We start from the raw sequence: 17,853 nt of genomic DNA, 5'->3' as shown, positions 1-17,853 counted from the left end.
AAGTACATTTTTTAAAATCTTTTATATAACCAAAGGTGGGTTTGTGTTTGCAGAGCATTTTCACTTTTAATTCAGTGTTTCACATTTATGTTATTTGATGCAACCAATCTCTAAGAAGCTTCACATAAATGAAGCGATGAATTAAAGTTATCAGTGCCATTCATCTTGTCTTTTCAGTGTATTTTAGAAGCTAAACATTGTTATATTTTATTTTTAGCGCAGTTATAATGTCATTATCACTCATCATATTACACAGTGTGTTAAACTGTCATCATGCAGTGCATTCTGTAGACACAATTCATCAGCTCCTGTCATTTTCTCATTATCATGAATATTTTTTTATGTCTTGCAGCAAATAAGAGATGTATTTAGTTATAGATAGTACTTTACATTTCTAGTTATTTATTTTCTATTCTCTACTTAAACACTACAAAAATGTTGTAGCAGCAGTTATCAACTCACCCCCGAAAAAAATTAGAGAAGGGGCAGGTGGTAAGTGGCAGCTGCGTTAGCTTGGCCCCCCAAAAAACTCATGTCTGTTAAATGAATTATAAACAGGTGCCAATGGCATGCTCAATAATTCAGGTAGTTTACGTCAAATGTTAAGTTCCCATTAACTTACAGTTGACTCGAGCTCTTCCACTGAAAAGTGTTGTATGGGCTTTTGGTTGACACAGAAGTGTATTTGCCCTGAGTTTGAAGTTCCAAATGCACACACCTCCAGAAAGAAGCGTAGCAATGAAATGACTTTGATGGGGACGGCTGTTTCCACCAGATCAGGTGCTCGATTGGATTGGGATCTGGTGACTGTGGAGGCCATTTGAGTACAGTGAACTCACTGTCATGTTCAAAAAACAGTTTAGAATAATTTAACATTGCACATTATTCTGCTGGAAGCAGCCATCAGAAGATGCACACAATGTGCTGATAAAGGGTTGGACACGGTCAACTAATGATGCTCACTTGGCACTAATGGGCCCCGTGTGGCAAGAAAATACCCCACACACTGTTACATCACCAGCATCTTGAACCATTGATACGAGGCTCCGTATTCTCATGTTGTTCATTCTGATCCTAAGTGAGCTATTCTCAAGCAACATCCTTCCAAATCCTGTGTAAAGAAACATGTTCATGACTTTGTCTATGACAATTTGAGACTTCAAAACAATTGAAGGTTCAGTTTCCTGTTCTTACAGCAGTGGCACCCGCTGTGGGCCTCTGCTGCTGTAGCTCACCTCAAAGTTTGGTGTGTTCTCCATTCAGAGATGCTCTGCATACTTTGGTTGTGGCCCACACTGTTGCTGCATTTGCCTGCTGTTATTGGCTGACCGGTTAGCTATATTAATGGGCAGTTGAACAGGTGTACCTAATAAATTGGCTGTGTTCAGTAAGTGTATACTGTAATTTTACCCTGCAAAAATTGTTATCTTCTGTCCCAGACTTGGCAAAAGCCAGCATTAAAGATATTTCCCCTAATAGCAAAAATTGGACTCTTCCAAAGGGAGTAAAGTTTTACTGAAAGTACAGCTACTGGGTCATTATATAAAAAATGAAAATGTTGTGTAATGTATGTATGGTCGGAAGGGTAAGATGGCGCTGGCAAAAGGTCGGCAGCCTTAACCCAATTTCTTTCGGGGTCAATAAAGTTTTATTGAATTGAATTGAATTGAATTGAAAATGGATTTCATCTTCAGTTGACTTGTTGACTTGTTAGATTACACTGGAGTACTGTTTTACTTTTCATGAGCAGTACGGTTGTAGATTATAAATGTGCTGTTTGTGTTTGATGAGGATGGAAAAGCTCTGTGAAAACATTCAGGAGCCAAACTGAGTTTTTTTTCTTCATTTCTTTAAACATGTGAAACAAAATATATACCAAACGCAACTTGGTTGGAGTTCTGTGTTTTTTCACTTGTGCACTGGATTTTCCTTTCTGTCATCATTTAGCAATTCAGTACTGGCTGAAACATAGCTTGCGGTCCTGATTGTGAGGGATTAAGACAGATTAAGCCACTTCAGAATACAAGCACACTTACATCAGAAATGTATTCTAATTTTTGCCTCATAACTTTTGCACTGTCCACTTCCTGCTGTGACAAAACAAATTTCCCACGTGTGGGACTAATAAAGGTTATCTTATCTTATCTTATCTTATCTTATCTTAAATCTCTTGATAAAAGTTCATGCCACCGATATCAGTTACCCGTAAGGACAAGAAAACTGCCACTAAACAAGTTAAATGACCCACTCTCTTTTCTGTCTAACAGAACCGATGTGTTTCGGGTTGATTTTCTCTTTTACTTACTTCCTTAAAGGCTCCTCAGTGAGTGTAGTAACCCTTTCACTTTCTAAAACTTGGATTTTTTTTTCATCGAGGGGAGAAAATAGAGCAAGGAACTCACATTCAGAGCTTAACTTGATTAATCGACCAAGTATTGAGTGTTTCTTGGCCAAATGTACTGAAGAGATCAAAAGCAGTTCAAGGAAATGAGGAGAGGGTACAATAATAGTTGGATCTTTTATCTATCACTCCCGGCAGAGCGGTTGAAGGCAAGATAATTACACCATATGTAGCCAGACTGCTGTTAAAAACCTTTCACTTCTCCCTTCAGAAAGAAATTCCCTGTGGACACAAGTGAATCCATCGAGTTCATTTCTTTGACTGGCCAAATTTCCAAGTGGTGTCATACTGATGCACATTAGCTTTTAGGGCTGAACGATATATCGCATTTGCGACATGACCAATTACGTCACAGCGACGCGCCGAAGGCTGTCCAAATTACTACCATATCCCAGAATTCATAGCGCGGCCCAGCCAAACTCCAGTTTCCAACAATGGCGGCCGCTACTAAGTTTTAAAATTACTCATACTAATCTTTCTGGGTCACAAAATAAACTTTTAAAATATTTTCAGGCGAGAAAGTAGTTGTGTAAACATCAAATATCTGCTCGGTTTATCAAGATATCCCATATTTGCAAAAGTGCTTCGACGTTTTCAGAGGCGTCTGCTACCCACCAGCTCGACAGCTAGCCGGGAGCTCGAGGGTTACTGATGCGGCCGAGAACGGCACAACTCCCGGCACATCATTTTCAGATCACCGCGGAGTTTCGCTGCTCGGGTTAAACGTAATATATAAGTCACTTAGACAACCTAAAAATGTTATTGTTGGGCTTTTTTCAGTGTTTTGTTTGTTCGTGAGTAAATCGGTTTGGCTGAGATTAAAGTTATTAGATTAGATAAAATAAAACTTTATTAATCCCCCGGGTGGGTTCCTCCTTGGTTTTCACACAGCTGACTAAACGTCAAACAGAAAACTTATTAAACAGAAGTATGAGACAGTCGAGAATTTACGCCAGTGTCTGGTTATATTTTAGATAGCAAGAAGCAGACGGCCGAGTTTATTAAACTCCACCGAGACAGCGGTGACGCAGATCAGAAGGCTAGACCGTCCAATTTCACGCCTTTAAATTTTAAAGGCGTGTTTGTGTGTGTGTTTATACAATTGCTATTATGTTTGCACTTTATGTGTAATGTTACTGACTGCAGAGATCAGTAAGATGTGTGTATTTTTTATTTATTAGTTTTATTTATTTAATATTATTTTTTAATTGAATGACTGTCTAGTAGTTCACAGATGTCGAAAAACTGAGTGTGGTAAAGCCACTGATTTTGTTTATGTATATTTCTGCAATCTGCACATTGTACTGACTTTCATTTTAATGTTTACACCAGGGTTCCTTGTCAGCACTTTATGCTCAGATGTTTGTAAGCTAAAAATAAACTATTGTGTGTGTTCAAATATACTGTTGTGATTGAAGAAGTTAAATAAAAATGTCAGTCATCAATTCATGCATCACCTCATGTCATCATAACAGAGGTCTGTCTTCCAGGAAAGAACAGTTTAAAATTAATGTAATATAGTATTGGCCAGACTATATGATGTATTGCTTGTCTTTGTTTAATAATACAGAAGACAAAGACCTTAAAAAATAATCGCATATCGCATCGCAATCTTGGGGCAAAAAATCGCAATTAGATTATTTTCCATAATCGTTCAGCCCTATTAGCTTTGTTTTGGTATTCCGGCTTTTTAGTCTCTGGTGATGTGAAACTGAAGTCCGTGACAGTGGACTGTCTGTCGTCTTTCTGTTGGGAACCACAAACAGAGAAAGAAAGGTAGACATGTAGCTTAATCCACTGTTTGACAGCAACTGTGATCAGATGTGTCTCAGGTTAACCCACTAAGCAGCAGGAACATGTGACAGCCAAGAGGCATCACTGAAACTTCAGCATGACAACCCATACTGATGGCCTACAGATCAGGAAAAAGTACCCAAGAATGTCAGTAACAATAACAAGATAGAAGATCAGTGACTGAAAACCTGCAGCATCTGTACCCCAGAGAATATATCAGGAGCTAAAGCAGTACCAGTGGTAAAAGTCGCTGATATAAAGTTTTAAAATAAAAAAATTTTAATAAATAATCTTATAATAAATAAATATGGCCTGTCAATCATTGCTGTTCATGTCTAAATTTGGAACATCGTGAAAGGTAGAAAAAATTGTCTTTTTAGGATCTGGGGAAAAACTGAATGTGTAGTAAATGTTCAAATTACACCTAGCCTAAAAATATTTGCATTTATGTTTTTGTTTTTTGTTTTTTTTTTAAATAACACTTTGACATTTTATTTGATTGTGATCAGATCCACATCTCTGGGACTCTGGGACTGTTTTTAGATTATAAAACATGTTTACATCATTTATATTCACTAACTGGCCCCTTTATTGGGCACATGTTGCTAACATCAGGTTGTGCATTCATTACCTTAGTTGTAATCAGTTGTTATTTGAGTCGCTGTTGCCTTCCTATCAGTTTGCTGGCCTCTCCTCAGCTTCATCATAATTACTTACTGAATTTGAATTACTGTTTCCTGCTAGCTCAAAGCAGTCTGGTCACTCCTGTGCCTCTTACATCCACAAGGCATTTTCACCCAGAGAACTGCCACTCACTGGATATTTTCTCTTTTGTGCAAGAAAATCCTTATAGATCAGCAGTTTCTGGAATACTCAAACCAGCTAATCTACTACCTAAAATCATGCCACGTTCAAAGTCACTTAAATCACCTTTCTGCCTCATTCTGGTGCTCAGTTTGAACGTTAGCAGGTCGTCTTCACCATGTGTACAAACCTCAATCCATTGAGTTGCTCACATGTGATTGTCTGATTAGTGTTAATGAGCAGTTGAACAGGTGTACCTAATGTAGTGAATATCTACATGTGTTGCATGGTGAGGTTATTTGTTGATTTTGGACAATCCAAATATTATTATTTGTCTGTCTTGTCTTAATGTTGGTTTAAAATGGAGCACTGTAACAAAAAATAATTTCCCCCAGGGATCAATAAAGTATTCTGATTCTGATTCTGATTCTGATTAATATTTTCACTGTGCAGTTATTGCAGGACAATTGATTTAGTATTGTTTCTACATGATACTGGGGGCTCGGTGATTTAGTGGTAAGTGCGCCGCCTCGTCTGGGAGGTCATCTGAGGAGTTGAGGACAATGTTACCGTTCCACCAAATTTTAGACATAATTGCACAAAAGTTAAAGTTAAAATTTAGAACAAATTAGGATTTACCAGAGCAGTCTGAACGGACAGAAGAAATTGATAAATTATTGAGGGAGGTGTGTTGTGTGCAGCTGAAACTGAAACATAAAGGTAAATAATTACATTTATTTAGTAAAAGTAATTAGTAAAAATTTGAAGTGGCTAAGTGTGAGTACTCGTGCTGCAGTGTCAATGTTACAGTGGTTTAGCCCAACCTCAGTGATGGTTGGCTGGCTGTCTGAAGGTTTAATTCACATTTCAGAAAGAGTTTTTATGTCAATCATAAATCAGATAATTTAAAAGCACAACCAAGCATTAAAATAATCTCACGGCCGTGGGCATGACATATCCAATTTGCCAATTCACATATCAAAATCTCATGGGTTACATCAGCCACCTTGACCATCCTCTTATAAAGGCCCACATAGTTTACTAGTTTCCAACGGGGGAACAGCAGATTACATCCACTCTACTGTAAAATGTTGGCAAGAGCTGACAGAAAGAACAGAGTTCCCACAGCTTCCAGAAGCTGATGGATGCTTTTGAAATTCATCCAGAGTCAAAAACCTGCTGGGCTGAAAAACTCCAACTCATTCATATTTAATAACATGATATTTTGTTTTACCTTCATTAAAATGATTTTTTGTGACATTTGTACTTTGACTTGAAGGCTGTGATTAATTTGAGTGAGCCAGGTCTAGGCTCGTTTTATTGCACATGCTGGCTTTCAGGGACACTTAATGGAACACAGCCATTGTTGATTTGTAATTATCAGTGTGCAGGTGAATAAACGCTGAGACCCACTGACCTCAAAGTGTTTGATGACTGTTTCTCATTGTGTGTACTGCTGATGGGCTTTAAAAAAAGAAGTCAGTGCAGTCAGAGTGACCTGAAGTATAAGATCTCAGGCAATTTTAAAATGTTCTCCACATTATCACCATGTTACCAGCTACAATTTGCATCGAGTCATTTAAAATGAGCCCTTGGCTTCAGCAGAGTTGATCTTAGGACTGGCAGCTTATCACTTGTCTTATAATGCAGGACTTGTATTTTAAGGTATAAAACTGAAAATCATGTAACTACAAAGTCAAGCTGTGGTTTTGATCCCAACCCCAGTGGGGTGTAAAGTCTGACTTCACCCAGAGAGAGGATATTTAAGAATTACAATAATAGTCTGTCTTGCCCTGGGCCTTTAAACTAATCCCCTTTCTTCTTCTTTATGCTGAAGTCCTGAGTTTTAGACTTTAACACAGTATGAAATCAAACAGCTACCATCATTTCCCTTGTATTCCTCAATGGGCAGACCCACATAGGGGAAATTAGTAAGTGGTGACAGGTTATTTGCTCAACTTAACGCATCTTCTCTGTTATCTGCAGGAAGTGGCAGACTCACCAATCACCTCCTCTGCCTGAAGACGCACTGATAGAAACGTGTTTGAAATGTAAACTGTTAGTTTTAAATATGTGAATTAAAACTGCCTGCTTCCCTTTCTGTTAACAGTGATAACATTCTGGTTTTGGATATCTACTTTGAAGCGCTGAACTACGAAACCATCGAACAAAAGAAAGCCTATGAATTGGCAGGCCTTCTGGGTAAGGAAATGGCTGTCAAGATAATGTGCAGTATGCAGCATGACAGTTGCTTTGTATCTAAAATGACAGTAGCGCAAGTGCTTGCATTTTTTATGAGGTGTTCAGGTCCCAGAAGAGACACAAAAGTGTCTCTTTAATCTTTTTAACTGCATATTTGCAAACGTCTATATTTGCTGTTACATTTCTCACCTTTTAGATGTAAAAAAAGACGCAAAGTGTGTGTGAAAGCTGACCTGTGTTTCGTGAATGTATTCAGGTACAAGTTTTGCTTCCTTATTTTTCTTTGCAGGTGATATTGGTGGTCAGATGGGTCTCTTCATTGGGGCCAGCATCCTCACCATTCTTGAACTCATTGACTATCTATATGAGGTAAAAAACGAATATCTATTGTGTTTTTATGGTCATCTGTGCTACTCCAGCAAAATAGAATGACTTGCTGGCAAAATTTCATTTTTCACACAGCGTTACCATGCGCACAAGGACGTGTTTTAGCGAGCATGACGAACGCTCTGTCCCTCACAACCCTGCAGCCCATTTCTGCATTTCTGCACGGCATTCACATCTTAGCAGTAGCAACGCTGAATACATTAACATTTTGAATGTATTATATTTTAGATTAGTCAGGATGTCTATGTCCACTCTCATTAGAGTAACTCTGTGCTCCACACTTCCTTCCTCCCTTCTCTTACAACTGAAGTACTAAGTGTTTTTATGTGTGTGTCTGTTAGTCCTTGATTAGAAATGTGTGTGAGAGAGAGAGAGATGGGCAGAGCAAAGCAGCTACTGCTCATGTGCAGGGTCACCGCGCAAGCATATTTATAGATACATAAAATAAATCACATTTCTATTCCAGTCAAGTATGTGGGTTTGAACTATGATGAACCAAAAACAGAACACTTGGATGCTCACCAGAAGCAAGAAAGTACTTTTTGGTAACAGGTGTGCTCGTCTATTTTCAGGTGATCAAATACAAGGTGTGCCGGTGCATGAAGAAGAAACACAAAGGCCGCAAAAACAATGACCGGGGAGCTGTGCTGAGCCTGGATGATGTGAAACACCATGTCAGTAGTGTGCTGTTAAGTACTTTCACTGTGTCAGACGGCATTGCGTTGACAGGGGCACACTCTCTGCTTTGTCTTCACTGCTCTCAACTGGAGTCGAGATCAAGGAGGTGGTGGGGTGGTGGTAGGAAGACGAGCAAATGAGAGAGAAGAGATAGAGATGGAGGAAGTTTGGGGGGGGGGGACTTGAGAGACACGGTAGAGAGTGAAAAAGTGATTGGGATGAGAGGGGGAGAAAATTGAGAGGGAGAAGTAGGAGAGCGGAAAGTGGCTGGAATTTAATCAAAGCTGGGGGACAGCTTTGGAAGGTGTGACAGCTCACTTATTTCCAAGTGTAAATGAAGCCAGTTCACTTTAATTGTAAGTCAGACCTCAGACAGAGAAGGGAAAGATATTCTCCACAACTGATCTTCACTTTGTAGTCCTCTCCTTTTCTGTTCACCATTATTTTCAGCATTTTTCAAAGTATTCCTGAAGAATTTATTTCCTCACTCATCTCAGCCCGAATTGTTGCTCATGTCATGTTTTCCTGTGAAAGTGTTTATGAGCTTTTTATTTAGGTTTTCTTGCACATTTATGCTCCTTCGATCTCAATGCTATATCTTCTGCTGATCATTTCTCTTACCTGCCTTTTGACTGTCTGCCTCTCTCATCCCATTTCTCTCTCAGGCTCCTTGTGAGAACCTGCGTACACCATCAACGTATCCTGGCAATATGCTACCTCATCATCCAGGCCAGGGTAACTTTGAAGACTTCACTTGCTGAGCAGAACCCAGGTGAAAGTGCGTGTTATGCAACCAAAGCCACCATACAACGACAACTGTCCAACGCAGGGAGGGCGAGGAACTGATACTAATCTAACAGATGCACTTTTTACATGAAAACTGAGGAAAATGGACGAATCAATCGTGACAAAGAATTTGTCAGAGGAAGTCCTAAATGTTTAAAAAAAAAAAAAAATCTGTAATTTTTCCGGAGAACATTTCATGCAGCACTCTTCTGTGTTTTTCCTCTGGATTACTGCCGAAAAGGATGCTCATGGAGAAACCTTGCCAACATGGACCTCTCTTTCAAAAGACAAAAAAATAAAGAAATAAATAAGGGAAAATGTACAGTTATCTCACCATAGACAGTAGATCAGAAAAAAGAGCCCCCATGCCTTTATATAGCACAGCAACACATGATGGTTTCACACAACACCGGCTTGCTAGTGTGACGAATATTCATACTGCTTACTCCACATGTAGCAACATCTAGAACTGTTGCAGTGCTTCATAAAACAACCGCTGGACTCTGTGTACTTTGTTTGCGAATGTATCTTTGTTCACAATGAGTGTAGTTGCGTGTGCAGGAAATACTTTCAGGGGGTTGCGATGTAAGTGGAGGTGGCGACGGTGGTAGAGGTGCATCATCTACCATTTAATGTACTGGTGAAGATTTCAGGTCTCATCATGTAAATGCATGCTTGTATTTGTCCAGTGCATGTTTTTTTTTCATATCATTTCTAATTTTGATTGATTTTTTTTTATATATATATAGACTTATATACATTTAATCATTATATTTACCAAGTCTGCCTCATTTACAGAAACATGACAATGATACATGCCATATATTCCTGTGTGCGTTTGTGTGTGTGAAGGGACAGTGTTGCAACATTAGGTATGTTGAGTGTTTTGTTGATTGCACAAATGGATGAGCTGCACCTAATTTCATTTCTTATGATTTTGTTTTGTTTTTTCATTCTTTCACTTCTTTTTCATTTTCACATGTGACCACGGGATGAAGTGAGAAGGGTTTTTCTGTTCTTTGTTTCTTTGTTTTGTTTCCTAATGATTGATTGCTAAAATCCTTGTGTGGGGTTGTTACATTTTTTTTTCTGTATCTGTGTTAGTTGCAAAAGTCTTATCAAAGCACAATACCGCCAGTATGTAGAGGTGATGTAAAAGAAAACGTACTATTCTTCTTGATATATTGTCATATTATTAATATCGTGTTGATCCGACTGTTTTTGATTGTTTCTTTCTTTCATATAAAACACTCAGCAGCGCCTGATTTTCCTGTCTCCATTTTCCAGGTAATAGCCTGGTCTATTTAGTTATCAAAGCATAAATAAAATGCAGATATCGTTTTGGAAAATTGTTTGTTTTCTTCACTGAATTTAGTTGTTTCTTTGTTCCTTTGCTTGAACAGGCAAACAGAAACAAAGCAGTGTATTTTCCAGCTGTAGTTACTGTTTAAATGTTCATTTTTTAATCATGAGCTGCACTTAGAAAATCTGATTAAGCATTCTGCACTCCATCCAAGGCATTTTGCTATCTCTATTTCCCCAATCGACATGTTATCTTGTGTTTTGCTTCATACAACATTTTTCTTGGAATTAAATCAGCATTATGAAAGAGTTTGGGGGCAAGACTGATATTGCTTATCTACGGCAGCCATTCATTTGTGCTGCATTTTAACAGCTTCAAGCCACAACACTGGTATTTTGGAGCACAGTACTCTTGAAATATGATTACAGATTCAGCTGCTGTATGACAAAAGGATGGATGAGAAATATCCTGCACAGCCGATACAAGTTTTATCAAGATTGTCAGTCAGCCAGCAGTATTCTACTGTACATCTGGTGCTGCCAACTGCCACAGTTATATTAGAAAAGCAGCTTGGTGATGCATGACTCTGTGAATATTAGAGCCCAGTACCACCTAAACCACGGTCTGCCTCAGAAATCATGTCCTGTACTCATTTGGCTGCTCGGTCCACTGCTACGAGACGTCAGGGGTTAGTCGAGGACGAGAAGTTTACTTTTGCTTTATAATTTTTTCATGATTTCTTTAAGTGCAGAACCGCATATCAGCATTGTTCATCGAATGAGAGCAAGCACTTATTTTTTTCTATTATTCAGAGTAGAAACCTCAGCTGGTAACCACACATTAATATACAAGTGTTAAAGCTCGTATCACCTACAATATATGATGACATTTTTTTTCTTGTTTTAAATGTCTGAAACATGATTTTGCCTTTTATCCCTGATGGTTTTATTGTTTTTTGTTAGCCCTGCCAACAAGACAAATTAATCAAACAAGTTTGTTTTTTTAAGAAAAAAGATGCTCATTTCCTGCTGGCATTTGTGTCTTTGAGTGAGCAATAGCCTGCGAATCAGTAGATTGTGGGGAGGGTCAGAATACAGGAGCACTGCCTGCCAGTGACAGAAATCCTGCAGAAGATGCTTGCTGCATCCTGATAAGCCTCCAGGGCAAAGCAGGTGGGGGCTGTGTGGGAGGTGGTAATATCAGCGGGAGTTCAGAAACTGAAAATCTTTCCAAAAATTCTGGATTAGCAAGAGTTTCCTGCAATCTGGTGGTTTAATTGTTTAATTTCCTGCGTTGTTTGAAATCTTGGCTTCTTTTCTCCATGAATGAGGTTAAATCATCAGGCTTTGTGCCCTCATTTACTTGCAAGTGGAAATATCTGAGATGATGGCTCCCTCCTTGCTTTCACCTTGTTGGTTGACACACAGCCAATCTGTGGACAGTATATAAGAGTTGCTCCTGTAATGGAATCTACCCCAAACTGTCTGTCCTTCTTAAACGGCTTTAACTCCCTCATATAATCACCAGCTGGATGTGATTTACTGTACAGGCGGCTTTCTTGCAGGGAACCTTTATTGTTTGTTCTTATATTTTAATGAGACTTGTTGTGCTTATGTTTTCACCCACAGCTGACAGTTTAATCTCGCCTTCTGATATCACAGAACATGCACTCGCGCACAAGATCTTTTTAAATCTGAGGTAATTTCCGCTTAATCCCGTTATCACATCTTATCATCTCCATCAATAAGGAGATGACACTCCTGCTTCACAATGTGGCGTGCTGTCTTTTGTCATTTATGAAACAAACACACACTAAAAATCACTGGGTCCTAAACTCATCCTGCTTGTACACAATAATAAGATGGCCACCTGAGGAGAGAGATGCCACTAATGTCAAGACACAAAACTCCTCACAAAGCAGGGGTCCGACCAAGGCCAGCACCCTAAGGCTTTGTGAGCAATGAAGCAAGGGAGTGTGAGGATTAGTAAGCATCACAGCCATGATCCAGGATGAAACAAGGAGCATTCACAAATGCATCAGGAAGATGACCCCCCAAGATGAACTGCTACCAGAGCGCCTTAGGCAGCTGAAGACGGATGGTGATGAGCAAGAGGGGAAGGAAATATCTTAGAAAACCAAGTGGCTTACATTAAGAAAAACACAGTGGCTGAAAACAGGTGACCGAAAGGACAGCACAGATCCTCTGACTGGGGCAGTACAAGATCAAGCTGTAAGAAACACCAGGCTCAGAGGACCTAAGTGACAGGCAGACAATCCAACACACAGTAGCAGAATGTAAGATTCAAGCTGGGACAGCACCTACTGAGAGGCATAGCCGAGCAGCCGGAATAGTGTACAGCAACATCTGCGCCACATGGATTAGAAGTCCCCAATTCCCAGTAGGAAACACCTTTGAAAGTGGCTGAGAACAACAGGGCTAAGGTCCTTTGGGATTTCATGTTCCAGACAGACAGACAGACAGCTGCTGGCCAGCCAACCAGACACAGTTTTGGTTGAGGGGGAACAGAAGACAGCAGTTGTGATTCATGTGGCAATCCAAGCTAAGACAAAGCATGACGTAGGAGAGGTTGAAGGAACACTTGGAACAGGTGTGGAAATTAAAGTCCAAAGTATTCCCAGTGGTAAAAGAAGAGATGGTGACTGGCTCTGGCAGATTCTAGGCACAATGTTACTGTTGATACGTAGCTATTTATTTACTTGATAATTTTGTTACTCTGATATGGTGTTAACCACTGTAAAACTGTCACAGGTTTCTTGTTCACAGTGTGAAATGTTATGCACAGACCTTATGAAACCACTCACCACGAGTGGCTAAAAGGAGAAGTCCACTTATTAAAATATTATATTAAATGATGATACACAGGTTTGTACTTAAATTGCGTACTGCCTTAGACTTCTGTTTTATTGTATTTGAGAAATAAATTATAATTTCAATCAACAAAAGCAGTCCACATACCTCTGCCAAGGCTGTAAATTCCCTCGACGTCATGTATGAATAGTATTCTAGCACTCTGTTGTATTACTTTTATTAAGGTAGATGTTCTGAATACTTCTGCCCAATAGAAATATAAAGAATAACAGCATTGCATGAAAAAAGTGACCTTGGCTTGGGTATTTCTATTTTATTGCATTATACTTTATTTGCAGAAAGCTGCTGGTAAAGTTAACCCTTATTGCCCTACTTGTGATTCATGTGCCGTGAACTGCTTTATATTTCTGGATCTATACTGTACAGAAATAAATGAATTTTTAAAGAAGGGCTGGCACTCCCACTTGTTTCATCCTCTCACTCCTGCCTGCACGTCAGATGAGTCACGTTTCTGGTATAAATTTATCCTGTCAGATCTCTCAGTGCAATTAGGATGCTCAGCCGTTTGTCATAGATAAGGCCGCGGCCGGCTCCTCTGGGCTTCACTTTACATTCAGCTCGTTAAGATGATTAATAATTGCCATGCAGTCAGGTTTCTCACCACTCAAAGATTCCAGACTCGGTACATCTGATTTGCCTATTCATCTGTTAAAAGTTTAACCCCCTGTTCTGTTGTTCGGTATCAAAGTTGCTCTCTCCTCTAAAGGATAAACCTAATCAGCTGCTATCTTACCCACACAGAAGGTAAAACCCCCTTGAATATTTGAAGCACAATGTGGTGCTTCTGAGTCCCATAAATGAGGATTTTTCTTCACCTTGTTCCAAAAAAATCATAATGTATCCCCCCTCCTTTCTGGTTTGCACTCACACAACTCCTCTCCAGTCAAACACAGACAGGTTATGCAAACAGATGGGCTGCCATGTTTTGTACTGTTGTAGCTCCATACTAATTGGGGCGGAAGTGCAATAACATCAAAGTCTGGAAACAAGAACGTGTTTGATTCAGCAGCTGACATCCAGTGCGTTAAAGGTTCTGACTGGTTGTTTACTTGTCAAAACAGAAACCACTTCAGAGGTACAGCAGCCTCATACTGGCCATGTCTTTTGATGAAACATGCTAAAAAATGCATTCAAAGAATGTCATGTTTCAGTTCAAAAACCATCCAGTATGAGGTCTCTGCAGTTGTGATTTAATCACCTAATAAACAAGGAAGGAGTCGATTTACTAATTTATAAAACCCTACGATGAAAGAAAATGTGGTGTCTGATGTTTTTTCAGGATTTTTTTAAACTCTGTTCGAGAGTGAAAATTCAAACAAACATGACTGCGGGTTCAACTTTTTTTAGCTATGTTTGTTTATTTTTTAGAGACTTTGTAGTCAAGCCTAGTGATTACCGCCACATGCGTCACTCTTTTTACCCTTTATTCATTTGTAATCTTATAGTTAACACTCAATAGGTCAAGTGTAAAGACCCCTCACATAAAAAGGATATGGATAGATTTGTATCTTTGTATCTCTACACCTGAACAAGGTGTAAGCTGGCACACATTGGTGTATTTTTAATCTCTTAAACCTTGTAAAATAAAGGCCTTTTTATAGAGACTTATCTAACCTACCTGAGTTTCTGGTCTTGGATTTCTTAGGCCATTTTTGGCAACGTTACTCAGAACATCTTTATTGATCCCCATATTAAGAGCAGTGGGAAGTCACAGAGGGCCAATAGCATTGGTGAAGGGCACATTTCTGAGAGATTTCATTTATTTTTGATGGTAGGAAAAATCTGACCTCAGAACATACAAACTCAAAGCACAATGCTTTTATCCGAGGTTCAAACCCAGCCACTCTAACTCATTTGTGCCTGATGAATTTAGTCCACAAAAAAAGACATTGAAAAACATTTGAAAATAGTTTCCTAAGAAATATCTTAAAATTACATCTGTTTTTCTCCCACATTAAAGGCATGATGTGATGTGCCATATTTTTCTTTTCTGCCTAGCCCAAGATGTTTCCTGCTTCACCCAAAGGCCCACTGTCATTACACTGCTTCAGAGCCAACGACACTTGTGTCAACTACTCTGAGGTCAGACTTGGGAGGCCCAGTGGTGAAGGACACTATTGCTGTCTTGTCCTTGAATATTTTAAGATTAATAGTCCATACTGATTTGTTTCCAGGCCAGTAATGATGTACCAAAACAGTTTTAGATTTTTCATTAGTTATTCTGCACAAAAAAGGAAATGTTAAAATCTTAAAATGTTTCATTTTTTGCGTCAGTCATTTAATGAAATTGGTAGGATGATGGACAAAAGGATAAAGAGCCATCTTCAACTTCACAGCAGTATCAGCTTGATATGTCTTGAGACCACCAAAGAACATCAGCAAGTTCTCCAAGATCATAGAAAAGCATTTTGAAATTCCTGGATGGTCACACTAAGTACTTCTCTTATTGCAGTCTACTGCCCTTTGCATGATGAATGATGACGTTAACTAATAAATAAAAACTACTTACTGCATTATTTTGAAAGCATCCAGCATTTCCTTTTAATGGCTACCACTCAGTCACGACAGGATATTCCTTCCAAATGTCTCTCTACGAGGGCCTCACATGCTGTTTTGTTTTGTTTTAATCCATTTTGCAGTCCCTGGCAGACAGATTGACTGGATGGCATACCAAACAAGACAGTGTTAACCTTTGTTTAACTTTTACAAATCCAGACAGAGTTGTTTGTTTTGGTTTGCTGCACATTGCATCCATAGAACTGGTTTTTAGTCACCAGTCAGCCTGGAGAGATATCAGACGCTGAATATAATTAAGTTTATTCATTTGGTTAGAGGGACAATGAATTTTAATTACAGTTCTGAAAAAAGAGAGATAAGCAAAAGGCTAATTTTCATAGTCACTGAGCCCGTATTGCCAATAATTTATCAAAGATTGAAAGAAGAAAATGCAATCAGATTATGATAAAAGGTGCCAATGCTCCACTGTTAATTTAGTTAATTAACAGTTTCATTATCTTCATTTCATTTTCATTTCAAGATTACTTGTCAGATACTGACTTATGCTATTTTTTCTTGTGCTTCGTACTTCAAGTTAGCACTTGTTTAATTAAAGAATAAAATGGGGGAGCAACACACAAACACAATAATGTTTTTGGATTTAGTTTTATTTCATTTATAACCTTTCTTAATTTAAAAAAGGCTGTGATTTCCCTTCATGTTCAGTGAAATTAAGTTAAAGTAATTACTTTTAAACAAGTGCCAAAGTACAAAAATGGTACACAAGGTTTATCTTTTCAAGCACCTATATTTATCAATCATTTCATATGCACTTTAATTTAGAGGGGAAATTTTTTTTAAAAGTGTCACTTTGGACTCGAGATAATTACGGTGAAAGAAAAATAGAGCCAAATTACAGAGCCAGAGGCAGACAGGTACAGTTCTGTGAAAAAGAACATTTTTCACAGGAGTCTATGCACTCCTGTGAAAAATGAGTACACGCTTAACGTTTCCATTAAAATTATATTAGCAGCCAGGAATTAAAAAGGTAAGTGGCAGCCAGGTATTGATAATCAACAAATCATCACCAATTGGGAGCACCTCCATAAAAGCAGAGGTTGTGGCAGGTTGCTGGTCTGGAGCATTTAGGTGTGTGTTTACACTATCCCAGAATCTTCGCAGGATTGGACATTCCAGCAAAGTCACCCAAAGATCACATTGTGCAGTGCTTAGAAAATTTCAAAAAACACAAAAACATGAGATACTTATTAAACTCAACAGATATTTCCTACTTCATGGCAGTGTAACTAGATAAAGACTGAAAAATTATATTTTGGTTGGAAGGACTGGAAGGAGACAGTCGCTTCTTCTCTCTAAAAACATAGCAGCATGGCTTAGGATTGCAAACTTGCGGCTGAGCAAGCATTATGACTTCTGGAGCAATGTCCTTTAGACATACAAGTTCAAAGTGGAGCTGTCTGGCCATAATACACAACACTGCGTTGGCAAAAACCAAACACAGGGTATCAGCTCACACACCTCATATCAACCGTCAAAGCACAAACTTACGGGCCTTGGAGTTACTGAGTCGACCATGAACCAAAGTGTTTTAGAGCCAGATGTGAGGTCATCTGTTCAACAGCTGAAGTTTGGTTGAAATCATTGTCCAAAAGGACAATGATACTGGATCACCAACAAATCTACAATGGCTGAAAAAGAAAAGACTCAAGCTGCTGCAATAGGCTAGTCGAAGTTTAGACATCCAACTGAAATGCTGTGGTGGGAACTGTGCATAAAGAATGCCTGCAAGTCTAAATGAACTTAAGCAGAATTCTAAAGACAAGTTTTCTCCACAACAATATGTTGTTAAGTTATTGCTGCAAAAAGATCTAAAAGCTATCGAGTCACAGGATGCATTTAGTTTTTAATGTCTGTATTTAGACCTGTAAAAACTTTCACTTTTACATGACTGTAAAACAAACTTGCAGCTTAGTACGGTCAGTACCAAAGCAAAACACAAGGAAGGCTAACAAGATAAACACAAAGAGGTCAGTCAAAAATCTAGATTAACTTGCTGAGGTCAAAAAAACAGGCAGAGTGCACATAGACAG

The 17,853-nt window shown here is 38.8% G+C and overlaps 1 protein-coding gene across 3 annotated transcripts in view; it reads left to right on the top strand.

Moving 5' to 3' along the window:
* asic1b (acid-sensing (proton-gated) ion channel 1b) overlaps positions 1-10,401 on the top strand; it is a 184,381-nt gene extending 173,980 nt beyond the window's left edge. For all 3 annotated transcript variants that reach the window (XM_085457586.1, XM_085457584.1, XM_085457585.1), the window contains 4 exons: positions 7,110-7,201; positions 7,491-7,570; positions 8,161-8,262; positions 8,932-10,401. In XM_085457586.1, the coding sequence (XP_085313712.1) occupies positions 7,110-7,201; positions 7,491-7,570; positions 8,161-8,262; positions 8,932-9,027 (370 nt within the window). In that variant the 3' untranslated portion in view covers positions 9,028-10,401. The remainder of the gene's footprint in view (positions 1-7,109; positions 7,202-7,490; positions 7,571-8,160; positions 8,263-8,931) is intronic.
* Positions 10,402-17,853: the final 7,452 nt, after the last annotated feature.

The sequence above is a fragment of the Copadichromis virginalis genome, linkage group LG5 (assembly GCF_057382275.1).
Source record: "Copadichromis virginalis isolate Kocher_CV1m ecotype Utaka linkage group LG5, C_Virginalis_male_GT1.1, whole genome shotgun sequence".
Taxonomy (NCBI): Eukaryota; Metazoa; Chordata; class Actinopteri; order Cichliformes; family Cichlidae; genus Copadichromis; species Copadichromis virginalis.
The sequence above is the reverse complement of the archived record's forward strand: the minus strand, read 5'-3'. Positions and strand labels throughout refer to the sequence as shown.